The sequence below is a fragment of the Chelonoidis abingdonii genome, chromosome 26 (assembly GCF_003597395.2).
Source record: "Chelonoidis abingdonii isolate Lonesome George chromosome 26, CheloAbing_2.0, whole genome shotgun sequence".
Classification (NCBI taxonomy): domain Eukaryota; kingdom Metazoa; phylum Chordata; order Testudines; family Testudinidae; genus Chelonoidis; species Chelonoidis abingdonii.
In genome coordinates, this window is record NC_133794.1 from 10,564,057 (window position 1) to 10,591,352 (window position 27,296).

Consider the following 27,296-nt stretch of genomic DNA (forward strand, 5'->3'; position numbering starts at 1 on the left):
GGACTGGGGGTGTGGGGCTAAGTGGGGGTGTGGGGCTGGACTGGGGCATGCTGGGATGGACTGGGGGTGTGAGGCTGGACTGGGGCATACTAGATGGACTGGGGGTGTGGGGCTAGGTGGACACATGGGGCTGGCCAGCTGTAGGATGCCGCGTGACTGTGGCCTGCCCCCAGCGCCGGTAGCAGGGGGGGATACCCTCAATGTGTTGGTATCTGAGACCCTCCCCGCCCGGGTCCCACTCACTCGTTTGGCTCCTGGTTGCATGTAATGAAAGTGCCCCCGACGCCCGCCCCATTACAGCCCCTTCTGTATCATCCCCCATGGGCACTTTCTCCAGCTCCCTCCCTTGCTCTCTCCCCGCCCCATGGAGCCACCTCTCTGCAGGCCCCAGCCCGGCTGGGCCTGTGACATTGATTCCCGCCAGTGGGGCATCCGGCCCTACTGACTCCACCAGGTCTACTTCAATTTCCACCAGTGGGGGATCTGGCCCCCCTGACGCCAATGGAGTGCAGGGACCCTGGACTCCTGGGCTGGGTGCTCAGTTCAGCCATTTGGCTGTGTGACCATGGCAAGTCACTGACCCCCTCGTGCCTCGGTTTCCCTGTCGGTAAAATAATTCCTGCCCCATCTCCCAGGGCTCATTAATGGAACCCGTTTGGGGAGCCAGACACAAAGGCTGCTCTGGAGGTGCCAAGTGGCCTTCTCATGAGACATTAGCCAGTATTTATTACACCCCGGGGACCCCCGTTGCGCCGGGAGCTGGGCCCACAGTCACAGCCAATCCTTGCCCCAAGAAGCTGACAGTTTAAACGGACGAGGGAAGGGTGAGAAAATGGGTGAAACGACAGAGCCGGGAATAGAACCCAGGTGTCCTGAGAAGCAGCCCAACACCCCTAGACCCTGCTGGTCCCTCAGTAGCTCAGGGTTCGGCTGCACGGATCCGAACATCGCTGCTCGCTGCCAGCATATTGGCCCCAAGGCCACCATGCGTCCATCATCTCCTCTCACCTTTCCCCCACCGTGACAGCTGAATTTCGACGCCCAGCACCCCCTTGCCCCACGTCTGCCGGCGTATCAAACTTCCAGCAGATGCTGCTTATGATCCTGGAGGTCAGAGACGTTGGCCACTAATGATCTTTTGCGCCGTGTGCCAGTCAGAGCTGGCAGCCGCCGCTGCCTGGCCATGCCAGGTAATAACGCCGGACTTCACAGTCCCGGGAATTGTGGAGGAGACGCGGGGACAGGCCTTCATCTCGCCATCTGCTGCTGACACTTCTGGGTTATTAATTCTGGGGAATGAACTGAGAGGCTGGCGGTGTGGGGGGAGCTGGAGCTAGGGTCAGTGGCAGTGACAGGACGAATTGCAGTGTGGCTGGCTGCAAAGGTTCATAAAACACCTGCCCCCCAAAATCATGAGATTGGCTTGAAAAGCAAGAGATTTAACATCAGAAATCGGGAGGGTCTGTTGCTTTCTGAGTTTGTTGGTTTTTCTAAGCCTTCACAGGCCTCTGTTTTAAGCGTCTTTGCCCTGCCCTGAGGCTAGAAACGTTCATGTTATCAAACAAGAGATGTGAACCGAGGTCTGGCCACCTTCCCATGAATCCAGGTGCTGGGGCTTTAAGGAAAAGAGCGGCTCGTGCGAGATTCCCCAGCAGGGACGCTGCTGGAATCCTGCTCTGGGCTGGAGGCTGTCACCCCCATTTATAGCTCGGGCAACAGGAAGATGCAAAGCAGGATTCAGGGACTCCCTGCTCTGCTGCCTGACCAGGCGGCCAGGGGTCAGAGACCACCTTCCCATCAGCCCCGTGGAGTCAGAGCTGCATCCTTTGGCCCTTCCAAGTAATTCAGGCCACAGCTGATGTTAAAAGAGGTTAGGGTGGGGGGGACACAGGAGGCCACCAGGAGTGGCGCTCGCTGGGTGTCATGTGGGTGCCAGGCTCAAAGATATTTAGGCTCCTAACTCCCCTGGGATCTAGGTAGCAGGTGGGCAGAATACTGAATACTAAGGGGCCTGTGATCCCTGGGCAGGGGCTTGGGGGGTGATCGTCCCCCTCAGCTGCTTTCAGCAGGTGCGCAGCAAGCAGCAAAGCAGCTCCCAAGAGCAGCTCCTGTCCCGCGCCATTTCTGTCCCCCCAGCAGCGCCCTGAGTTCGCAGCCAGTCTGCTCCGTTTGCCTTTGCTGTCAAGTCGGCATTAATCACAGCCCAGGCAGCAAGGTCTGGCAGTTGGGCACCACGGGAAGCCAGCTGGGCAGCAGCAGAAGCCCGGGCAAGGTGAAAGTGCTGATGGGACGCCCGGCAAGGAGCCCTCAGCCCGCAGAATGGCTGGCGTGTCAGAAAGCGCCTCTGCCTTTAAAGGGGCCAAGGCAGGTTCCCCACTCGGCTGCCCACGAGCCCCACACGCAGGTTCCTCTGCAGTTTACAGGAACTAATTCCCTGCTCAGTTTTATGGATGGGGAAACCAACCTCACATGGCAAATACCGCCTAGAGTTGGGCATAGGGCCTAGTGGGGCTCCCTCTCACTCTAACCCCTAGCCCACGCTCCCACCCAAAGGAAGGGAACAGAACCCAGGTATCCTGGCTTCCAGCTCCTCTCTGCTCCAAAAAGCAAACGCCCCTCCCTCCGCTGGGAATAGAACCCAGGAGTCCTGACGCTGGCCGCTGCTGTAACCACTAGACCGCACTCCTGTCCTAGAGTGAGGAATAGAACCCAGGAGTCCTGACTCCCAGCCTCTCCTGCTCTACCCACTAGACCCCACTCCCCTCCCAGAGCCAGAGATAGAACCCAGGAGTCCTGGCTCCCAGCCTCTCTTGCTCTAACTGCTGGACTCCACTCCCCTCCCAGAGCCAGAGATAGAACCCAGGAGTCCAGGCTCCCAGCCTCTCTTGCTCTAACTGCTGGACCCCACTCCCCTCCCAGAGCCAGAAATAGAACCCAGGAGTCCTGGCTCCCAGCCTCTCCTGCTCTAAACGCTGGACCCCACTCCCCTCCCAGAGCCAGGGGTAGAACCCAGGAGTCTTGCTTCAGACACTAATCCCCACCCCCTTCAGCTGAGACTAAAAACCCAGGAGTCCTGTGGCTAGCTCCTGCTCTAACCCCTAGACCCCAATGCCTCCCTATTTCCAGCCTCCCCAGCATCACTTTTGCCCAGCACCTGCCCCTCCCCGGCTGGCCCAGAGCCCAGCGTGGACGTGACTGTTTGAATGTGTAGCCCAGGCCTCCCGAAAATCAAACCACCGCTGGGCTTAACCCTTCCCACGCCACCCCAGTCCTCACAGGGCCGGCCACTCGTTTGCAATCACCCAGGCAAAGGGCCAGACCCACAGAGGCGAGCCAGCTCCCTGGGGAAAGCTTTTGGCTAGCCCCCGGCGGCTTCCTGGAGCGAGCTGGATTTTTAGCTTAGCCCATGGAAACTCGTCGTATGGAAAAACACCGGGTCAACCCCCCCGCCCCGTTTCCTGGGGACAATGTGTATGGGGGGGGGGGGCAGAGAGCCATTGACCCAACCTGTAAACTCTGTGTATGACAGAAACCCCAACAAGCCAGGGGGTGCAGCCACACCCAGCCCCCACCCCCCAGTTCCAGCCCCCTTCCTTGGCCTGTTCTGGGGGGTGGGTGTTGAAGCAGGTTCCCAGCATCTCACATTCATCAGGGTTTATTCCTATTTGTAAATGAAATCCTCATAATCAATTTTTTATGGCCGGTGGGAGCTGATGGATTTGACATGAAAGGACGGGAGGTGGGTTTCTCCCCCCTGCCCGGCTAATAAAAGGTTCTGAATTTGGGGGGTTGGGGGGGTGGCAGAGGATCATACGGGGGGGAGCTGGGACCCTGGTGTGTCTCGGTGCCGCACACACCATAGGGAGAAGGAGCCGCTGCAGGGAGGGAGAGGACAGACAGCCCCCCCTTTCCCCTGTGTAGGGGCAAAGTGCAAAGACCCCCAGGATTAGGGGCCAAAATGCAGAACAGGAAATGGGCGAGGGGGGGAGCAGCGAGTGCTGCTCCGGCCAGGGTGGAATCTGCAAAGTTCGGGGCCTTGATTTCTTTTACAGAGCAGCCCCCCCACCCCCACATTGCATAGCAGGGTGGGGAGGGGGCAGCAGACGAGCTCTGGGAGGAGGTGGCCCAGGGGCCCCCAGCGGCTCTCGGGGGAGGCAGGGGAAGCCGCGGGCGGGAGGGGGAGTTTAACGAAAGTAAGAGGAAGGCAGGAAACTGGGGGCAGATCGGGGGTGCGTGATGCTGGGGGTGGCTGGGAGGGGGTTGGAAGGGGGACAGAGCAGAGAACTGGAAATGGAGGGTGGAAGGAGGATAGAAGCACTGGGGATGGGTAAAGGGAACAGAGGGGGTGGGGAGACAGAGAGGGCCAGAAAAGAGAGGAGATGGGGGGGGAGTAATGAGGAGGATGGCAGGGCAGAGGCGGGGACGGGCGGCAGGGACAGGCGATCAGAGGAGGAGAGGACAGGGGTCAAGAGGGGGAGACAGGGGCATAGGGGCGAGGGATGAGGGACAGAAGTGAGGATCAGGGAATAAGGGGACCAGAAGGAAAAGGAGGACGGGGACAGTGGAAGGACGTGAGAGCGGAGGATGGGGCACAGGGACCGAGAGAAGAGTCCGGGTGAGGGGGCGGGGGCGCAGAGGAGGGCAGGGGAGGGGGATTGGGGACAGAGCAGAGTGGGGTGTGGGGGGCAGGGGAGGAGGGGAATGGCCGGGACAGGGGAGTCGGGGCAGAGAGAGAGGATCAGGTGGGGCAGGGGAGGAAGATGGGTAAGGGGGGCAGGGGAGAAGGACTGTGGGACAGAGGAAGGTGGGTAGGGAGCGTGGGGGCGGAGAGGACAGAGGGGGGCAGGGAAGGAGGGCGGCGGAGGAGGATGAGGGGACAGAGGGGCGCAAGGGGCGAGCCGAGCCGAAGCCTGGGCCGCGGCACAGCAGGGGCGGCCAGTCACTCCACCCGGGATGCCTCTGAGGCTGGCGGGCGAAAGCAACCGGCCGGGTCCCCTCCATAGCATGCGGCCGGGGCGGAACTCGCTCACAGCAAGCAGCAGCAGACGTTCCCGTCCCCTGCTCCGCACACCCGCCGGGAAGGACGGCCCGGGCCAGTGGGAGATCACGTACGGGGCGGCGCTCCGTCTTCCTTCCCGGCGCAGGCTGGCCAAGCGAGGTCTCGGGAGAGTCGCGGAGCTTGGCTCCGAGAGGCCGAGGAGCCTTGGAGACCTCACCCGTGGGGGAAGCAGAGACCCAGGGGGAGGGGAAGGAGTAGGGGGCTGGAGTGGTGGGCTAGGGGGAGCAGAGACCCAGGGGGAGCAGTGAGAGGCGAAGTAGAGGAGGGCTGGGGGGAGCAGAGACCCAGGGGGAGCAGTGAGAGGGGAAGCAGGGGGAGCAGAGACCCGGGGGAGCAGTGACAGGGGAAGTAGAGGGGGGCTGGGGGGAGCAGAGACCCAGGGGGAGGAGTGAGAGGGGAAGTAGAGGGGGCTTGGGGGGAGCAGAGACCCAGGGGGAGCAGAGGAGGGCTGGGGAGTAGGAGGGGCAGGAGGAGGGGAAGCGGAGAGCTGGGGAGGGGGCTGGGGAACCGTAGGTGGAATGGGAGAGGATCAGAGGGGGGTTCCCTCTGATTTCCCCCGGGGAGGGCAGCTGTTCCCTCTCCCCTCCCAAGGCCCCATCAGCAGCACCTGGGGAAGGAGGGTAAATCCTCTCCCCGCCCATTGGTGCTGCACCAGCTGGGCCCTGATCCCAGGCAGGTGAGACCCCCACCCCCTGTTCCCCGGGGCTTTGCCCAGCCTAGGTTGGCCGGTGCCAAGGGAGGGCAGCTCCAACCCCCATATCCTGGGCCATGCTTCCCCAGCCAGCCCCATCTCCCACAGCCCCCTGGCTCCCCGCGTGTGGGGAAGGCTGGCCTTGCGGGGGCTGAGTTCTGAGGGACTCAAGTGGGGTCTCCGCATGGTCAGTTTGCTCTCGGCCTGGGTGGAGCGTGCGGGCACCAGGGGTGACCTGGGCACTACGGAAGGTCACATACAGGACCTGACCTTTGCCGCCAGGGCTCTGGGGTGCCAGGCGCTTTCTTGGCACAGGGAAACTTGCGCCAGCGCCTGGCTCACCCCACGAGGGGTCAGCCCATGTCTCCAGCCGGGCGCTAAGCCCCCCTCTCCCCTATCCCCCACCAGAGCATCTAGAGGGACCGGTCCATACAGCCAGCCCCAGGGCTGGGCACCCCCCACCCCCCACCAGGGCTCCGGCAGGCAGGATTTGACAAGGGCAATAAAACGCGCCCCTCCACCATATGCCAGCCTGCAAGCCTGGGCCTTTTTCATCCAAGCGAAGCACTGGTACGTTTGCTGCTGGGTTTCCAAACGGTGCCGGAGCAGGTTATAACTGATGGGGCCATCCACGGGGGGTGGGGGGAGGATTCTGACTTGGGTGGGTACGAGGGACCCTTCGGCGGTTATGCAGCTGTGCTTCCTGCCGGCAACCACGGTTAGAGACGGGCAGGTAGGACTCCTGGGTTCTACCCCCAGCTCTGGGAAGGGAGTGGGCTCTAGCAGTCAGAGATGGGGGGGCTGGGAATCAGGACTCCTGTGTTCCATTCCCAGTTCTGAGTAGGGGAGTGTGGACCAGTGGTTAGAGCAGGACTCCTGAATTCTGTTCTCAGCTCTGGCTGTGTCCATTTGACACCATCCTCCCGGCCATCTTGGCCTCAGTTTCCCCACCTGTAAAATGGGGCCAAGACCACCCGCTCTCCTTTGCTGAGTGCTTGTGCCTGACACTGACAAGTGCAAATGGTTTGTGTTATGATTTGTTGTGACACCTTCCCCCTCTGTTTGCCTGGGTTCCCCCCCACACACTCCCTCGCCCCCTTTTTGATAAATGACATAATGCATAATTTACATTTAGCCATGCAAATTTCCCTGGCAGTAACAGATGCTGCCGTGCATATGGAAAACAGCTATTTGTATCCATTTACTCTTAACAAAAGATTTGTAGATTGACAGAACGTCTGCCTGAAAGAAAGAACCAGGCAACTATTATAGGCTCAGCAAATGAGCAAGGAACAGACCCCACTTTGCTTTAAAGTTGGCTCTAATTAGTTTTTTAATATTCCACATCGCGGGCGGATAATATCTTCTAATGGTTATTTACAATGGGGCGAGAGAGAGGCAGGCTGCTGGAAAAGCCGAGCGTCTGCCCCGTCTAGTCTCACGGCTCGGCCTTGTGAAGAACACAGGTGGGCTAAGGGGACTCCCCCGTCCCCAGTACAGCCTGGCGAGCTGAGTCCTTCAGCTACCAGCTTGCAACCCCCTATTATCTATGGCTCCCCACCCACCACCCATCAATCCTGACCCACAATCCCGGTATCCCAGCCATGGACTCCCCACCCCCCAAAGCTTTGCCAAGACCCCTGTGACAAAGTGAGGGGGGGCATTTCTTGGTATTTTCCTTGTTTTTTCCAATGGTTTGCATGCAGAGGGGGTGGGACTCAGATTCCCTGGGGGTTACTGGTTTAACCAGGTGACGGGAGAGAGAGTTTGTTGTTAGGGAACTTGGGACCCCAGCCAATGGCCTGGAGAATGGAGGCCCCCCAGCTTGGGAGTCACAACCACCGTATGGGGCCAAGAATGGGCACAATCTGAGTCTGTGACAGCTCCTCAATCCCAACCCACAATGCAGGCACATGCAGCCCTCCCCTCAGCGCTCTTCCAGCCCCCAACCCGCCGGATCTGCCGCTGCCCCTCCGCCGTGACCTCATTTCTTCCAGCAAAGTCTGAAAGGACAAAGGGGAGAACGTCGCGGGCGTGCACGAAATAAATAAACAAAGCTTGACTCGCAGCCAGCGGCGCCGTGCGGAGCACTTTGTCGGTATAATTAGAGTTTTGAAATCAAATTGATCATGTGCCACTCCCCAAGACAAATTGCATCCTCCGCTCCCTCGGCGCTTCTCCTGCGCACCCGGCGGGCCCAGGAGAGCAGAGCCAGCTTTCCTCTCCCTGGAAAAACACCCCGCACAACAGCCAGCCGGTATCTCTCAGCCCCGGCTGCGGCACTCTGCGAGCAGCGGGACACCGCTAGCTTTCCAGCTGCTGAGACACACCTCAGTTGACTGGGGGGAATTGATGGGTCTTTGTATTGGGGGGGACAGAAATATTGCTCTGTTTAAAGCGCTGAAAATTAAACAGCATGGGGCTGGTGGGCTCGGGGCACGGGGCCTTTTCCCCTCTAGGGGGGCGCTGGTGGGGGCAGGGTTGCCAACCCCCCAGGATTGCCCTGGAGTCTCCAGGATTTAAGGATTAATCTTTAAGGAAAGATGATGTCATGTGATGAAACCTCCAGGAATGCATCCAACCAAAACTGACACCCCTAGCTGGGGGGGAGCCTTTGGCCTGGGGGGGCAGAATGGGGTATGGGGCTCTGTATTTCTAGGGCACACCATATAGTCTGGCTCCAGGTTTGGTGGCGACTGCTCTAACCTACTGGAGAAACCTCCCCTCGCAAAGCTGGGAAGAGAACCCAGGAGTCTTGGGGAGCAGAAACTTGGGGGGGGAGGCCCTTTACCTCTGCACCAGTGGGGCCAATTCATTAACCTGCTCCTGCCAGAGTGAACTGGAGATTTTGGCTACACAGCTCCTGCCCCAGATGCTTTGGGGAGCCCATGGGCCTTGCACAGAGTTACTGGGTAATGGGGGCAGGTGCACAGAAAAACCAACAAATTTCAGTTTCAAAATGCTGTTTTGGCATTTCCTGGGAGTTGTAGTTCAGGTGCATCATGTTCCCATTTTGCTTTATGAGCTGGTCCCCCTGGTCAGACTACATCTCCCATGATGCATGATGGTGTCCCCGCCTTTTTAAGAGGAGGTGGGGCTCATAGGCCTCCCTGTTTGTTGCATCATGGGAGATGTAGTCCACTTGAGGAGCCCAGCACATAGAGCAGCTGTGGGCAAACTATGGCCCACGGGCCACCAGCTGATTTAATCCAGCCGTTGAGCTCCTGCTGGGGATTGGGGTCTGGGTGTGCCATGCTCCTGGGGTCAGGGGCAGCTCTTCACAGCTCCCGGAAGCAGCAGCATGTTCCCCCTCCGGCTCCAGCATTTAGAGGCAGCCAGGAGGCTTCACGGGCTATTCCAGCCCCAAGTGCCACCCCCACAGCTCCCATTGACCAAGAACTGTGGCCAGTGGGAACTGTGGGGACGGGGCAGCACACAGCTGCCTGGTTGCGCCTCCACGTAGGAGCCAGAGGGGGGACATGCCGCTGCTTCTGGGAGCTGCTTGAGATAAGGGCTGCCCAGAGCCTGCACCCCTGAGCCCCTCCCATGCCCCAACCCCAGCCCTAATCTCCCCCTCAGCCTCCAAACCCCTTGATCCAAGCCCAGAGCACCCTCCTGCACCCCAAATCCTTCATCCCCAGCCCCACCCCAGAGCCTGCACCCTCAGCTGGAGCCCTGCCTTCTTCCCCCCGCACCCCAACCCTCTGCTCCAGCCTGGAGCTCCCTACCACACCCTGAACTCCTCATTTCTGGCCCCACCCCACAGCCTGCATCCCTCCGGCACCCCAACCCCAATTTTTTGAGCATTCATGGCCCGCCATACAATTTCCCTACCCAGATGTGGGCCAAAACATTTGCCCACCCCTGACACAGAGGAAAACTGTGCTATGAAGCAACAGAAATACAACTCCCAGGAGGCACCAGGGTGGCATTTCCAAACTGAATTATTCTGGGCTCTTGGCATGGGGTTTTTTTTGCGTGTGAAAAGCCTAATTTTCCGCAGAAGGCAGACGCTGGCTCAGGACAAATCTCCTGGGGTCAGAAGCCCAGTTTCACGTCCAGCCAGGCGATGAAATGCCTTGCCCGTTCCAGAGGGCAGGCTGGAGGCAGTCAGGACACCTGGCTTCCCTTGGCTCGGCCACTGACCTAGTGCGTGACCTTGGGCAAGTCTCCGTCCTGCTCCGTGCCTCAGTTTCCCCTCTCACTCTTTGTCCATGTGGCAGCTCATGGAGCCTGCTCCTCTGTGGCCCTGGCATTTCCCACCTGCCTTTCCCACCTGCCTTCCCTCGCAGCCACACCTACGGCTGGATTTCCTGCACACCAGCCGGCCTCCTCTGCCAGCTGCCTGCTCGATTGTTCATTATTATAATTAGGATATGTTGTAACTGAGCTTGGTGATTGCCTCCTCTGTTAATTACAGGTGACGATTAGCATGCCTCGGGTGCCCATCGGCCGGACCAGCGCTGCGAGCCGGGCTGGGAAGGACCCTCGCCCCGGCCCAGGCAGCAGGCCTGGCGATAAGTAGCCGCGGCTGGAGGCTGGCTGAATCTCCGGTTGTTTATGGATTCCCTCCCCAGCGCCGAGTTACCCGCAGATTTGACGGCTCAGCGGTTTCGGGGAAGAACAAGACAACTTGAGACTTTCTCCCTAGAGATAAAAAGAATTACAGCACCTGACCTCAGCAACACACACACACGCACACAGCAGCCACACAGACATAAACAGAGACACACACACCCCCACGCCAGCTGCACACACACACACACAGCAGCCACACACACACAGCAGTCACACAGACATAAACAGACACACACACACACACACACAGCAGCCACACACACACCAGCCACACAGATGTAAACAGAGACACACACACACACCAGCCACACATACAGACACACACACACAGAAGCACACACACACAGACATAAACAGAGACACACACACAGAGACGCACACACACACCTGCGCCAGCTGCACACACACACACACACACCCGCACCAGCCACACACACACACAAACGCACGTCAACCAGAGACACACACACGCCAGCCAGACAGAGACACGCATACACGCCACACAGACACAAACGCCAGCCCCCCCTCCCACAGACACACACATACACACATGTACCAGCCAGAGGGGAAAATAAATATTTCCAGTGGGTGTCTCACAGTGCCCCGAGGAGGCAGGCAACCGCCTCCCCAGTAACTGCTCTATCGCTGGGGCTCCCATGCCCGAGCGGCTGGCCGAGCTCACGGTTCGACGCCCCCGTGGGCTGCAGCAAGCCCGACTCCGCCAGCAGCGATTGGGGAACCCAGACGAACCCCCGGAGTCGCTTTGCTGTGCCTGTTTGTACTGCGTGGGCGCCAATGAGGTCACTCGTTGCCCAGGGAAGCTGCCAGGCCCTGCCGCCTGTGACTTGTATTTCGGGAGACGCCCCGCTGGAGTGCTGGGCCCAGTGCAGTCAGCCTCTGCCCTACACGGCTTGGGTCCAGAGCCTCAAAGTGATCCGGCCCCACACTCCCGTAACCGGGGAATCCCAGGGGAGTTGGGCACCCACAGGCCTTTGAGCACGTGGGCCTTACTGTCTAAATAGACAAGCCAGATGAAGGGGGGAGGGGAAACTGAGGCAGGGAGCGGGGCAGCGACTTGCCCATGGTCACACAGGAGGTCTTTGGGAGAGCCAGGAATAGAACCCAGGAGCCCTGGTGGCTTGCTCAGGGCCCTACCCACTAGGCCATACTGCCTAGCATAAGGAGCTAGGATTCCATCCGGAGGAGGCCAGCCCCTGTAGCAGGGTTTGGGGGCAGCTCATGGAGGGTGGATCATTAAGCCCAATGGGGAAACATATGGGAAGCAGGAGAAGGGAGTGCCTCTGTTTCCCCACGTGGGGCCTCTCCCTGCCCCCCACTCCAGGTTCACCCAGGAGATCCACCCCACATGGGCTGCACCCCAACCAGCTTTAAATGAGGAGCAGGAGGACGGATCTGCCAGCCTGCTGTGTGCGCACGGAGTTTACATTGGTCCCCCCGCTCCGATCCAGATGCATCCCTGCGATGCCACGACCCAGAGCCAGCCGCTGGCTCATACATAAAGAAAAGGCGTCACGGGGAAATAAACACGTCCCAAGAAGATGGGCCAGGGCGTGCGGAGGGACAGGATGACAGGAAACGGGCCCTGTGAATCCCTTCCCCGCCGATTAGTGTGATGTGCGATGACACCCCAGACGAGCACCTAGCTCCAGCCTGACCCAGGGGAGTTTGGCCCCGTTCACGGCTCAGCCGGGATTTCACAGCGCAGGGTGTGGAGGAGCAGCGCCCTGTTCTCTGCTTTCCCAACCCTTTTGCCCCCCACTCGCCCCCGGGGTTTCTGGGTGTGGATCAGCTGTGATGGGAAACGGGGGGCCCAGTGCGTGAGTAAAACTGGCTTGAGGGGAGACCCAGAAAACCAGGGGGAGGGGAATGTGCGGCCTGGCTGGGAGTCAGGACTTCTGGGTTCTTTCCCTGCCCCGGGAGGGGAGCGCGTGGCCTGGCGCATAGTGCAGGTGGGCTGGGAGTCAGGACTCCTGGGTTCTTTCCCTGCTCCGGGAGGGGAGCACACGGCCTGGTGCATAGTGTGGGCTGGGAGTCAGGACTCCTGGGTTCTTTCCCTGCCCCGGGAGGGGAGCACATGGCCTGGTGCATAGTGTGGGCTGGGAGTCAGGACTCCTGGGTTCTTTCCCTGCCCCAGGAGGGGAGCACACGGCCTGGTGCATAGTGCGGGTGGGCTGGGAGTCAGGACTCCTGGGTTCTTTCCCTGCCCCGGGAGGGGAGCACACAGCCTGGCACACAGCACGGGCTGGGAGTCAGGGCTCCTGGGTTCTGTTCACAGCCAACTTAATGTGGGACCCTGGGCGGGTCACACTCCCTCCCCCTGGCACCACAGTGCTTCCGTTTCCCCATCTGCGAAACGGTGAGAACAGCTTCCTCTGCCTTCCAGCCTGCGGCTCTTGGAGCCCCTTGGCTGGAAGGAGAGAGGGTGATTATTAATAATCCTAATAAATTATGGACAGGGCAGAAATTAGAGATGGGAAGAGGCCGATTAGTGGCACGATAGCTGCTAAGAATGCATTTGGGACCTGCTATAAACAGCCCGGACGCCGGGAGATAAACTGGGGGAGGGTGTGAGCCAGATTTTTCTCCAGGCCCCTGTAAAGGCTCCCAACGATGCAACTCCCCGCACCCGGTACCTCTCAGCAGCCCTGACCACCCCCCATCCTCTGTGCTGCAATGAATTTGCATCCTGTTGCATTCAGCGGCCCAGCTCGGGGCTTGGCTTCCCCTGGGCTCCGGTGATGGACGCTGCCAGGGGACTCCCAGCTGCCACAGGCAGGGCTGGAGGGGGGGGAAGGGGGCTCCACATCTAGGCAGCCCTCAGATCAACATCTCCTAGGAGGGAGATGGATGGGGAGCCTGCCACCTTGGCTCCCCCAACCCCCCAGAGTGGCCAGGGCAGGGCCCGTGTCAGCCCCCCCAGATCGCCCTGCTGAGAGCCAGCCAGGGACGCCGGCCTGGCAGGCTCCTCGCACGGCAGCTGCCGAGCTGGATGTTTTACAACCACTCCAAAAATATTAGTCAAGATGAGGGAGGATCGGCGCTCGGAGGAGCGAGGGGTCGGCACCGCGGATTTATCATCGCGAAGTGGGTTTTTCCCTCTCCCCCTCCCCGTGATGAAGTGCTTCATTAACGGGAGATGCGGCATCTCGGCTGCCGTGCCCAGGGGAGCAGATGGGCCAGCGTCTCCCACGCCTGAGCTCTGCGGAGCTCCCACAGCCCCCCAGCTCTGCAGGGACGGGGGAGCCGGGAGCGGGGCCTCAGCTGGGTCATTGCTACCAATTGGAACATCTCCCTCTGTCTGCAGCATCGCTCACTCCCTTTTCCAGATGGGGACACTGAGGCACCAAGCAGGGAGAAGAACCCAGGACTCCCAAGGGCCAGACAAGTGCTCTATCCACTAGTACACCCAGCCCCAGTCAGGACCCCATTGCACCATGTGCTGCCCAGATAGACAGACAGCCCCTGCTTCGCCGCACAGACAGACAGACAGACGGCCAGCCCCTGCATCGCTGTGCAGACAGACAGACAGCCCCTGCCTCATGCGCAGACAGATGGACAGCCCCTGCCTCGCCGCACAGCCAGCCAGCCTCTACTTTGCCATGCAGAGACAGACAGAGCCCCTGCCTCGCCAGGCAGACGGACAGACAGTCCCTGCCTCACTGCACAGACAGACAGACGGCCAGCCCCTGCATCGCTGTGCAGACAGACGGACAGACAGTCCCTGCCTCGCCACACAGACAGACAGACAGACAGTCCCTGCCTCATGCACCGACAGATGGACAAACAGACAGGCGGACAGACAGAGGGACAGGCAGGCAGGCGATTCTCAGGCCAGCGCAGAGGCAGGACTTGGCCCCGGTCCCACAGGACAGCAGCAGGGATAGAAATCGAGCCCCAGACCAGCCCAACGTGGCACCCGCTCTCCTCCAGGCTCCAGCTCCCGCACACAGGCGGGGAGAGGGCAGGTAGTGCCAGGCCTATGCTCCCTTGTCCCAGCTGTGGTTTCCCACTCACCAGGGTCTCCAGGGCCACAGGGCCCCAAAGTCAGACGACGACGATACAGATGGATTTGGGGGTGGGGGGGAAGAGATGCGCCCCTGACAGTTGGATTCTCATCCCCACATCAAATCGGGGAAACTGAGTGTGACACAGTGAGGAGTTCTCTGGGTTTTGTCGATGGTCTGCATGCCAAGAGGGGCGGGGGGAACGACTCAGTTTCCCCCGGTGTTACTGGTTTAACCAGGTGAGGGGAGAGGGAGTTTGTTGGCACAGAGAACCAGCGAGGGAACTTGAGACCCTGGCCGATGGCCTGGAGAATGGAGACCCCAGCGACTAGTGACCAGGAGGCCCAGCTCGGGAGTCACGGCTCAGGCTCAGAGAGGTGTGGCTCCAGCAGGTGGAGGGGCCTGACCCCTGAGAGAGAGTGGGCCCCCAAGAAGGCCTGTCACACTGAAGGGGGTTCCCCCCCACGGACCGCATGGGACAAGCTTGGGCATGATCTGTGGATCCGTGACACTGTGCTACCACGACTTCCCCGAATCCGTGACAGACCTGGGATTAGAACCCAGATCTAGGGTTCCAGCCCCCCCTGCTCTGACCACTAGACCCCACTCCCCTCCCACAGCTGGGTTAGAACCCTCTGTTCTAACCCACCAGACTCCCCTCCCTGCAGCAAGGCTAGAACCCAGGATCTCAGTTCCCTGCTCCAACCACTGTATCACACACCTCGCTCCCTCTGAGCTGTGAATGGAACCCAGGAGTCCTGGGTCCCAACCCCCCACCCTACTCTAGCCACTAGACCCCACTCTCCTCCCAGCACCAGGATAGAATCCAGGCATTCTGGCTCCCGCCCACCCTCCTCCGCTCCCATCTCTGCTTTCTAGGTGCCCCTGTGGGGGCCAGCTGTTCTGTCCGGAGCCTGCCACAGCGGAAGGTGTTTCCTGGGAAGCTGCCTGGGGCTTTGGGGCTTTCTGCAGAGGCAGCTTGGCCTAACCTAGTTCCTGTGGCCTAATGCCAGAGGTCACCTCACTGCCTCAGTTTCCCTCTATGTAGAACAGGGAGAGTGACGCTGCCCCAGGGCCAGGAATGAAGGGTTCTTCTGGTGCCACCTGACAGACAATCTCTGTATCACTAACAGCTCTGCTGGTGCCCCTCAATCCTGACCTGAACCCCCTGCTATCCTACCCCTGGGCTCCCCGCATACAGCTCTGCTGGTGCCCCTCAGTCCTGACTTGCAGCCCCCTGCTTGTCCAGCTCTGGGTTGTCCCCCACTGCCCAACTCTTAGTAACTGAATCCCGAAGAAGAGTATCTGCAGTACAATCTGGTTTGTCTGTTCTCACATTTCAGGGCTCGGGGGTCAGGAAGGAGCCACAGGCCAGCAGAATCAGTTACACCCCTGACTCGGGGGGAGCAGAGCTGCTGTTTCTCATCAGCGGCTATCGATCACCGCGATGGGCTGTATCCGCCGGGCCGCTGGCCCGAGCCACTTGGGCAAAGCCCGGCCCGCAGAAGGCCAGGCAAACCAAAGCAGCGGTGCAGACAGCTCGGTTCAGAGCCCCGCGCCCAAGCCTGGCATCTCTGCGCCTCCGTTACTGTGGTTTAGTTGGGACTGTCAGGACATTTTTCTCTATTATTATTTATTCTTTTCCTTCTTAATGAATCTCTGACTGTCTCCTGGTGTTTGTTATATGGGTCGGCTCCTACCGGATCCGAGCACGGGGCCACAAATCTTCGGGCCTTTCCGTGTGTGCATGTGGATCCAGCAATCATAAAAAATTCATTCCAACCAAACAATAAACAAACAGCCCATAATTAAATGGCGAATTAACGGGGGATATTTCATTTCTCTGCAGCGTTCTGCTGAGAGATGAGCGCGTCGAATGGAGCAGTTTGTCACTACACAGGATAGTACGGGATACACAGAGAGTGCTTCGCCTGATGCTGAAATGCAGCCGCTTCTGGGGTGGAGCAGAGGCTTGGAAGCTGCCCGGGAAAGCTGCCCAGAGAGCCCTCAGCCAGGGCTGAAATGCAGCCATTTCAGGGGGAGGAGGGAAGGCAGAACAGCGGGTTACCAACACAATGACAACCCTGCATAGAGATCCTTCACCTGGCACCAAAATGCGGCTAGTTCTGGGGCAGCGGCCGGCCTGTGGTTAATAACCCCCCAGGAACGCTGCCACAGCGGGAACAACTAACGCACCGAGCTGTAAATGCAGAGAGGCAGGGAGGCTGGAAGCCGGCTGGGAGGCCGGGGTTAACAGCCCTGACTTGCAATCAGCACTACAGCATCTCTGATGAATTCCAATAATGAGGCCTCTGTTTTCTGTCTCATCCAGAAGATGGAGTTGCAGCGTCTCTCTGAGCACCTGCCTCCAGTTGTTTTTCTGCAGTCGGCAGCTCGTAAAGCTGCCCTTCCCGGCTCCTATTTCACGTTAGGTATTGGCTATTATACGGGGATAATATTTTTTGATTCCCTTCCCCACCCCCCCGCCCCCGGTACTACAGTCGGTTTGATGAGCCCGTCCTCACCAAGCAATTGCGCCCCATTCCCAAGCTGTCACCAGCTCCCAGAGAGAAAAATGAGCTCAGGACAGGTGCAAGCACCGCTTATTCCCTGCAAACCTCACCAGAGCCCTTGGCCTGTCTCCCCGGGTCGTGGCAGAGCAGAGGCATCACCGTCCCCCCTTTTCCCGTCGCTTCCCCCCCAGCCTGTCACCTGCAGACAGCGCTGGGAGAGGGGGGAGCAGGACGCCTGGGTTGCTCCAGGGGACAATTTTTGCATTGCACTTTGGCGCGCGTGCGAAAGAAAGACGCAGATTCGACGACACCAGCATCCTGGCGAAGCCGGGTGGGGCTGACTGGTTCGGTTTGCTCGAGAAGCCCTGGGGAAAGAAAAAGGTTTTGATTCTCTGGTTGGAGAAGAGTTTCTGTCCAAAATCTCTGGGCACCTCCCCATACCCCAGCCCAGCCTGGCTTTGGTTCGCCCCATATGCTCTCTACCCCTTGCCAGAGAACCGAAAAGCCCACCCCGGCCCAGCTGCAGGCCTGGGCTCGCTCCTCGCTTTACCACCTGTGACAGCTTCTCCTCCTCCTTCTCCCTTTGCATGCACAGGGCGGGGCACCCTCCGACCCAGCCTCTGCAGGGGGCAGAGCCCAGATACCACCTCAGGTGGCCCCTGCCCGGAGGAGGCCTTATCTAAGTGCATATATTTTGCACCACCCCTCCTTTATTTGCATTATAGCAGCACCTGACAGTGGGGTGACATACAGATACCTCCCCTCCCCCAAGAGCGCTTGGATTAAACAGCCAGAGGATGGCAGGGGGAAACTGAGGCACGGCGAGGGGGTTTGCCTGAAGTCACGTGGCAGGGGAGGGACTGGAATCCAGGGCTCACGAGCCTCCGCCCAGTGCGCTAGCCACTCCACAATGCTGCTTTCCTTGCCTTTGTCTCATTCCCAAGCCGGTCGCCCAGGGCAGCTCGCCCTCCCCCCCAGCCCTGGTGCCCATGCGCGGCGGCACCGGGGTTCGTGCGGGGGCTGCCGTTATCTCAAATCCAATTTCCCTCTTGTTTGTGCTGCACAGGTTTTTTTCCCCCCTCTCTCCGCTTTGTTATTTTAATGGATTCTTTATTCCAATCGCCGGTGACACGTCGGGTGGAAGGAGAGATACTGCCTCAAATTGGATTCGCTGCGGTTCTCCCCCGGCTTTCGGGGAGGGGGGCAGGGCACCATTCCAAACCCAGCCAGCTCTGATGGGCACGAGGGGCCCTGGGCTTGAGAGAAGGGGCCTGCTATTAATTGCCATGTGGATCTGGAAACCAATTCCAACCCGGCCCTCCAGACTTCGAGGGGTCCCGGGGCCAGGCAAATGAGAGGTGTGCTTCAGCCCTTGCTGTTTGGTATAAGAGGGGCAGGACAGATGGACCCCCGAGACCCTGGCTTTGGCTTTGGGGTGTCTCTGAATTGCACTGTGGGATCAATGGCAGGGGAACCTCCCCCCCACCCAGCCTGCATCGGGGTCTCATTGTCTGCTCCGAGATGCTCAATGTTTTGCGATTCTCCTGGACTCCGCTGGGGCTGGAGGCCTGTGATGTCACAGCTGTGTCATACCCACATGAGTGATGTCATGCTTGCGTCAGGGATGTCACATGGGGGCACGACGCGAGGCCTGTGATGTCACAGCTGTGTCATACCCACGTGAGCGATGTCATGCTATCGTCAGGGATGTCACATGGGGGCACAACGCGAGGCCTGTGATGTCACAGCTGTGTCATACCCACGTGAGCGATGTCATGCTATCGTCAGGGTTGTCACATGGGGACACGACGCGAGGCCTGTGATGTCACGGACGTGTCATCCTGCCCCCGGCGCTGACACCCTACCGCAAATTTCATTGCACGTCTCTCGGTGAGGTCGTCCTGGGGGCATCTCACACACACACTGCTGACTCCACGCCCCAAGGCGATGATGTCACACACACATCAGTGAGGTCATACCTTTGCCAATTACATCGTCATTGCCAGCTGCCAATAACTCACTTGGAGCCCAAAGAGGAGCTGGAGACCTGCAATTGCCCCCTCCCCCCACTGCTAATGCGTTGGTGAGCACGCCCGGCCGCCAGCACCGAGGGGAGGGGCCCACTGCCATCCATCATCCCCTGGGCGCGCAGACATCAGTTATAACTAGCACCTTCATTTAAAGCCTATTATCAGCGTAATTCTGCCCATTAATCAATGGGGCTCAGCCTGGCAAGTGCTGGGAGTCACCCCACCCCGAGCACCCCAGGAACCGCTACTGAAACAAGCAACACGGAGAGGGGAGGCCAGGCACGACCAGGGCTCCAGCCCCCCAGCAGAGCCCCCCCTGCACCAACAGCTGCGCCCAGGATCACACGGGGGGTGGGGGGGTATCGCCTCACCTGATGCTCTGCATCTATGCTCAGTGCCTGTCTTCCCTCTCCTCGCCTCTCACCCTGCCAGCACCCATGGGCCCAGCTGCCCCACTCCAGGGGGCTTGCTTCCTCCCGGATGAGGGCACTGGGGAGGAAATGAGACTGAGCTAGCAGGGGCTGCAGGTCGGGAGTGAGGGGCACAGGCAGAGCTGGGGGTGGGGAGTCCAGGTCTGGGCTAGCAGGGGCTGTGGGTCAGGAGTGAGGGGCACCGGCAGAGCTGGGCTAGCAGGGGCTGCGAGTCGAGAGTGAGGGGCACCAGCGGGGGTGGGGGTGGGGCAGGTGGAATTGTTCAGATCCAGATTAAAAGGGGTGGGAGACGGGGCAGGCCGGGCGGGTGGGGGCTGGTTCCTTTACTCAGTGGCTGTTGTTGCGATCAAGCAGAAAGAGCAGGAGGCGTTTTCTGTAACTGAACGTACAATTAACACCAGCTTGGCCCCTGTCCCGAACTATCGATTCCCTCACCCCCACCCCGAAGTAAAATCCAGGCCCTGGAAGCTGCGGTTTCGAAAAGCGCCTTTTATAAATAACCCAGGTCACCAGCTGCCAATTGCTTTAATGCAGCCTCCATACAATTTAATAAACGTAATAGCGTCTTCCTTCATTGTGACAAAGATACGAGCCCGAGACGGCTGAGCCGAGTGGAACACGCATGCTGACTGATACCCCCTGACACACACACACACACACAGATAAACACAGATACCCCCTGACACACACAGAGAGAGACACTGACAGACACACTCACACACACAGATAGCCCCTGACATGCACACTCACCCACAGATACACACTGACACACACAGATACACCCTGGCAGAGACACACACATGCAGATACACTATGCATGCGCGCGCACACACACACAGATACCCTGACACACATGCATAAATACCCCCAAGACACACACATACACACACAGATACACCCTGACATACACATTCACATGCACACACGCACACACAGATACACCCTGACAGAGAGATACACCCCCTCAGACACACACACACACACACACGCAACCACAGGCTTGTGCACCCATTTTGGCTCTACCCGGTTTTGCAAACACTCGTCAATCAAACCTCAAACGCCCCCCCCCCCCCACGCAGGGAAATATCAAGGTCACTGTCTTATAGGACCTACTAAGACCACAGATAGAACCCAGGTGTCCTGGCTCCTAGCATCCCCACCCCTCCCAGCTCTAATCATAAGGCCCCATTCTCCTCCTAGCCCTAGCCAGTGGGGCAAAATCATCCTGCCAGCCTTAACCCCCCGCCATGCCGGGCCCCATTCAGCTCTGGGGCGTTCCCCAAGGCACCATGCCAGCGTCTCCCCCTCCCTGCTAACGAGCTGCTCATGCTGAACCAGGCTCTGGGGCCAAGGCCTGAGCCCCCCACAGGCAGCTGTGGAGAGTCCTGCTCCAGAGCCCAGGGGACTCATGTGCTTAACGCAAACCTCTGACTTTTGGGGTGCAGGGGAGATTCGGGGAGGGGAGGGGGCCAGTACCTAGGGCTAAGCACATGCTCAAGCACTTTGCTGGATTGGGGCCGAAATGAACAGGATGCAAATTCCCTTCCTGCCCAGCTGTCCCGAGCCAGGCGGGTGGGCACACGGACACATACGCGTGTGCAGAATGTTTGTACACGCACGCCCGGGTGCTCGTCATCTGGGAGCAAGTCACAGGATAAGCAGTTACATTCGAATATTAATTCTATTACCCCTGGAAATCCATTATTAATAATTAGCACCGTCGAGTCAATTACAAGCCCCGGCCAGGTAGTTCCGCACATCGATTGTACTTGCCGTCTGTTAATTAAATCTGTTACCAAGGCTCTGATCACGGGGGGGCGTTGACTCTTGCTAAAGAACAAGCCTTTGTTAGAATATGTAAATCGCACAGTTACATGGCGCGTGTCCCGTGGGGCTGTGACCGCGTGTGACGAACTGGGACTGTTCTTAATGTTTGCTCTGAATACTGTGTTGGTGCCTCAGTGTCCCCATGGCAGTTCTTAAGTATCTAGGTGGTGGGATAAGGGTGTGTGATTGCTGCAGAGGAAGGGGCCAGTGCCCCTAAATGCCGGGCACTCTGTCTCCTAGCAACTTATGGCCTGGGCCCCTCCTCTGCAAAGGTGCCAATTGAAGGTGTTGGAGACAAAGGGATCAGGTGACCTCCTGGCCCGGGAAAGGAGCTGAGCAGAGAGGAGGGGCTGGAGGGGGTTGTTAGTCTGGAGCTGGCTGGGGACGAGGAGTGAAGTGCAGACCTAGGGGTCTGGCTCACTGCCCCCCAGAATGGACCCGGCCGAGGGGTCTGGTTCGCTGTATCTACAAGCTCTGTTTTAGACCCTGTTCCTGTCATCGAATAAACCTCTGTTTTGCTGGCTAAGAGTCACGTCTGACTGCAAAGTGGGGGTGCAGAACCCTGTGGCTTCCCCAGGACCCCGCCTGGGTGGGCTCGCTGTGGGAAGCCCACGGAGGGGCAGAGGATGCTGAATGCTCCAAGGAGAGACCCAGGAGGTGAAGACGTGTGAGCTTCTTGCCCTGAACAAGTCTGCTCCAAGGGAGAGGAGGCTCCCCAAAGTTCTGACTGGCTTTGAGGGGAGCAGTTCCAGAGCATCGCCCAGGGACTCCGTGACACCAGGGGCTCCAGATCGACTTCCCCTCGACAGAGTCGTCTCTGCAACGTCTCCCAATCCCCAAAGTGACACTTTCGCTAAAACGTTTGCAGGCTCCTGCCTTTGATCCAGGGTTTGCAGGCCCCATCCTGGCAGCTCACACGCATGTGCACAAGGGCACTCCCAGATGTGCATCCACCAGTGTGTGCACATGCACGCATGCACCCCGATGCTGGCACACCTGTGCACGAGGGCATGCCCAGACGTGCATCCATCAATGTGTGCACATGCACACACGCGCCCCGACGCCAGCACACGCATGTGCACAAGGACACTCCCAGACATGCATCCACCAACACGTGCACACACACACCCCGTCGCCAGCAGACGCATGTGCATAAGGGCACTTCCAGACGTGCATCCACCAATGTGTGCACATGCTCACACGTGCCCCGATACCTGCACACACTTGTCAACACACACACACACACACACACACATTCACATGCATGCACACAAACGCACGCTCAAAGAGGGGAGGCGCAGCAGGGATTCACCTCTCCCAACCCTGGGTCGCCCGTGGGGCAGGTGTTCAGTCACACCCCTACTGTGCAAAGACCATTGTATCCAGGCGTTATTGTCTCTATGCAAAAGGCAAAGGTAGCTCCCAAATAGCACCCCCCGGAGCAAGCCAGCCCTTGGCCTGAACTGCCTGGGATGCAAAGCCCATGGGGAGGGCGCGGCAGGAGACAACAGGCCCCTTTCTGCCCAGCTTGGCAAGGCCTGCAAACTCGGCTGCAAGGCAGAGACAGGTCAACCAGACTCCAGACCCCCCGGGAGAGAGTGAGGAAAGACCTCGGTGTCCAGGAGCTCTCCTGAGAGCCGGCTCAAAAAAATGCAGCTGGTAAAAGCAGCTGCCTCCTGCTCGGAGTCCTCGTCCTCGTGCGCCAGGAGCCCGGAGCAACAACTTCCGAACGGCCCATGTGAATGGTGCAGTTACCGCCAGGCCCCAGGCCCCAGGCCCCAGGCAGGGGAGGCAGGGAGTGACGGGCATGGGGTGGGCTCAGGGCAGCGCGGCGAACCAGCTGGACTGAGCCATGGGGCTGAGCCGGGCAGGGAGGGGGATGCAGGGGTGGCTGGACCCCAGGGGTGACGTGACGACGGCAGGGAGAGATGGAGCCATGATCTGCTCCATTGGGGGGACCGGGTCTCACCCGCCAGAGGGAGGGGGGAATCCAGGGCAGGGTGGGCCTCGGGTCTGATCTGGAGAGGAGACGGGACGGCAGGGAGGCGGGGGGCCGGGGTTCTCATCCACCACAGCTGGGAGGCAGGATACCGGGCTAGATGGGCCCCACCCCAGGCCGGACAGCAGAGCAGCAAGCAGCCCCTGCCCTGCCCCGGGGGGGGCTCAGGAATTGAAGGGGAAATTCACCGTCCAGCCCACAAGGGATTCTGGGCAACAGGTAAGAGCCAGGAAAGCTCCCCCTGCAGCCCCCTGCCCGGGGCGGGGGCCCCCCCAAAGCAGGGCTGTGCCAGGCCTGCCAGCTTATTTCAGGTGCACGGCGGCCTCTAGTGGCAAGTGTGTGAATAGCTGGGCTGGCTGCAGATACACCTCCCCAGAGGCGAGCGCAGTCTGCAGGTCCCTACACAGCAATGGACCAGCTGGGAAAGTGCTGGGGGGTCCTATCCCAGACCCCCCCTCACCATGTGTGTGGGAGGGTGGGGGCTGCTTTGAGTCTCTGCTCTGCCTGACACAGCACAGGAACATGAACTGCGTTAAATTATCCATCCCCCCAGCTGAATCCAGCCCTCCGTCCCGCACCCCACTCCGCTACAGGGCCAAGGCCGGGAGCACTCAGAGCCCCAGGAGAGAGGGGGGAGCTGCGCCCTCGCTGAAATCACTCGCGGGTGGGTGCACAGCGGGTTGGCAGACTGGATCCAGAGTCACTATCCATGGCTCGCTGGCTAAGTGGGGTGGGGTAGGGGAGGTTTCGCCCGGGGCCCCGCCCGAGTCGGGTACTAGTCAATATGTTATGAATGATGTCGCCTGGTGACATCACCCAATAGGCAAATGGAGCCAAGGAAGGAGACACCAAAGGGCCCCAGCGTCAGACGCCGCCTCCAGGATCATGAATCTGAATCCAGCTTCTCTCATTTACTACCTGGAAGGAAAATGGACTGAGAACCCAGGCATCCTGCTGGTGAACAGCTGGAACTGGGCTAACCCCACCCCAGTCCCCCCGGCGATTACACAGTATGGAGAGAGGGAGAGACAGTCTCTGTTTGGAAGAGCTTCAAGGGGTGGGAGGGGAAACTGAGGTACACAGAGGGGAAGTCACTTGCCCAAGGTCACCAGGGATAGAACCAGGTCTCTGAAGCCAACTGAGCGCTCTGCTCACTGGGCCATGCCACCTTAATGGACCAGGTGCATCCTGTGAGGAGCTGCAGCACGCCAGCCTGGGGGAGTTGCATCTCAGCGCTGGATGAAGGGTCCCTATATACACAGCCACTGTGCCCCACCCCAGAGGTGGCTGCATCTCAGTGGTGCTGCGTGTATATAATGTGTAAAGACATGGCAGATCCAGCGACGATCAGCGTGATAACTTGCCCTGTGCCCTGCCCACAGTGGTGTCACAAAGTTGAGGATTTTCTTAGTGCTTTGCATGAATACTGTGTGTGCCTCAGTTTCCCTGGAGGTGGTGGGAGAGGGTTTGCTGGTGCAGAGGACCAGGTGTGACCTCGCCTAGGAGCCAGGACCCCGAACAACGGCCTGGAGATGGGGGACCCAGCAACTGGTGACCGAGAGGCCCAGCCCAGAAGCCAGCCGGTTCTGGCCAATGGGAAGATGGATCTGAGAGCCCGTGACAACTGGCCACCCCATTCCTGGTGGCTACCACCAACTCACCACCTCAGGCTCTAATTAGCTGCATTTCACAGCTGGGGAAACTGAGGCCCAGCAAGACTAAGGGACAGGTTTGCGAACAAGCCCTCCAGCAGGACCAGCCACGTCATTCGGTGCCTTTGCTCTTTCAAGCTGCTTGGTTTCCCCGTCTGGGGACAGCTATAGGGGCCCCGTACAACTCGCAGGACCCACGCTAGCCGAGCTGCTGGAGTGACGAGTCCCCAGTCCCTTTCAAACAGCAGGTGAGAGCCAGTCAGAGAGAAACCCAAACTTGTCAGAGAACAATTCCTCTTCTCGACAAAGTACCCGGGAAAGCAGGGATGCTGGCTTGCCCTTCAGCTGACCTTCAGCTGCCTTGCCAATTAGGCATTTTCCAGAGGTGCTTATTGCTAAACAATGAACTCCTCATCATCCCGGCGCCGGGGACCTGGCTCTGACAGCAGAGCATTATTTTCCTCAGCAATTACAGCCAGGCAAAGAAATCTCAGCATTCCCCGCCTGTTAATTACTTATTTTGACAGTCTTTATATGTCACGCAACAAAAGGCGAGAGGAAAAAAAAAATAAAAAAACCATGTGAAGCCCCTTGCAGAAAAAGTTTCTGAATTTCTTGGTGGCTTGGCCTTTGATTTCATTCTTCCCTAGGCATCGCCTCCCTTCGGCCGCGCCGCTCTGGGCTGTCACTGCCAAAGCCCTGGGGAGTTGCATTTAGCACCTCCTAGCTTTCGGCTGAGGAATGGGTCCCTTCGGGCATCGCCGCATTGGACGGGCCAGGCTGCGGGAGGTGGGATCTGGGGACTTCACTAGGAAATGCAACTCTGTTCACAGCAATTGTGAGTCAACTGCCACGAGGAAGAATTTTTGGACCTGTTGGACCTGAGGCAGATTTGAACTGGTGATGTCTAGAGGAGATTCAGGGCTGTTGTTCATGAGGTGTATTACAGTAGCACCCTCCCTCCCCCTCAAGTGGGGAGAAATGAAGGGTGGCCTAGTGGTTACTGTGCCAGCCTAGAACATCTGGCTTCAAATCCCTGCTCTGCCACAGGCTGCTTGTTTGACCTCTGGCAAGTCACTTAACCTTCCCCCTGCCTAACGTGTGAGGCTTGAAACATTAGAAGTTATGAGGCGCTCACATACCTGTGATGCAAGGGCAGCGCTGGCCGGCTGGCCCTGCCTTGAAGAGCAGGCACTGGCCAGGCCAAGTCTTGGTTAACTCTTTACGCTGCCCCAGTCAGTACCCAGGGCACTCGAGCATGAGCCCAAGATCCCCTCCTGCCTGGCCTTCATCACCAAGACAGGCTCAAAATCCAGCCCATGCCTCCTCCTTTGGGGCTGCTCAGCCCACACTCTGGGTCCTCTGTGCCCAGCTCCCTTACAGGTGGCTGGGGTAATGTCAGCCTAAAACCATGTCAGCCTTTCACAGCTGGTCAGTACAGGTACTTAGAAGCCAGCCGGTGCCTACTCCCAGAGTCCCGTGGCTGGTGCCTCCAAGCCGGCCGCGTGTCTGATCTTCCAGCAGCTCCCAGCCTGACGTCACTCCCCCGCCCCCCAGCTCGCAGCCAGGGCCAAGCCTGCTAAGCTTGCACGCCCAGCAGCCCCTGGCACGCAGCACTGGCGCTTTGCTTCACTGGGGGGCACGCCGGGTCCCCATTAAGGAGAAGCAAAGCCCAGCTGGTGCTGCTGTCTTCGGCCCCCGCCCCCACCTCGGTGACCCTCCCCTTCCCGGTGACTAATGCAGGGACGAGCGGCTGCAAAATCAATTCCCATCCCAACCAGGACACGAAGGGAACATGGCCAATCAGGACTGCAGCTCCGTAACCAGATCGTGTCATTTTTCTTACTGAACTTCATAAGAGGAAATCAATGGCAGATCGTGTGCTCCCAGCTCATCCCTCCCTCCAGGGAGCCAGCCCAGTCCCTGCCTCTGGGGGGGGCCCAGGAGGCCCCAAAGCCCAGATCTCCCCCATTATTTCAGCCCCAGCCGTGCCCTCCCTAGCCCCACGGCTCCAGGCCCCGAGACACCCCTAAACCCCATCCTTTTCTTCTCATCCTGCGCCCGGCTCCCTTTTCACTTGCACAAATCCTCCTCTGTCGCTTTTTGTTGTGTAGCAGGCTGGGTTGTGTCACGCAGGCTGGGCTGCCTTGCGCTGAATTCCTCTGTGTTGTGCTGCGCGAGGTTGTGTTACTTTGCTCGGCTGCACAGACACGTGCTCTGCTGCAGCGGCTTGCATTGCATAGAACCGGGTTGCTTTGGGAATCACCTTGTGTTGAATTGTCCACTGAGCTGTTGAGTGGCGTTGCATTGCCTTACGGCGCCAGCATATTGTATAGATTTGTGTTGCTCTGGCGAAGCGTCAGGTTGCGTGCTCGCACATTGCATTTTTCTGTGGTACATACTATTGCGTTTCACTGACCTGCACTATAGGGCGTTGTGTTATAACAGGATGGCTGCTTTGCGTCATTATGTTGCATTGTACTGACCAACG

General features: G+C 59.1%; 1 protein-coding gene across 1 annotated transcript in view; it reads right to left on the reverse strand.

Annotated features, from left to right (window-relative positions):
* The window catches only part of NDUFA4L2 (NDUFA4 mitochondrial complex associated like 2), a 24,048-nt gene extending 6,917 nt beyond the window's left edge, over positions 1-17,131 (reverse strand). The window contains 1 exon segment of the mRNA XM_075061136.1: positions 17,066-17,131. Coding sequence (XP_074917237.1) covers positions 17,066-17,131 — 66 coding nt within the window.
* Between the last annotated feature and the right edge of the window lie 10,165 nt (positions 17,132-27,296).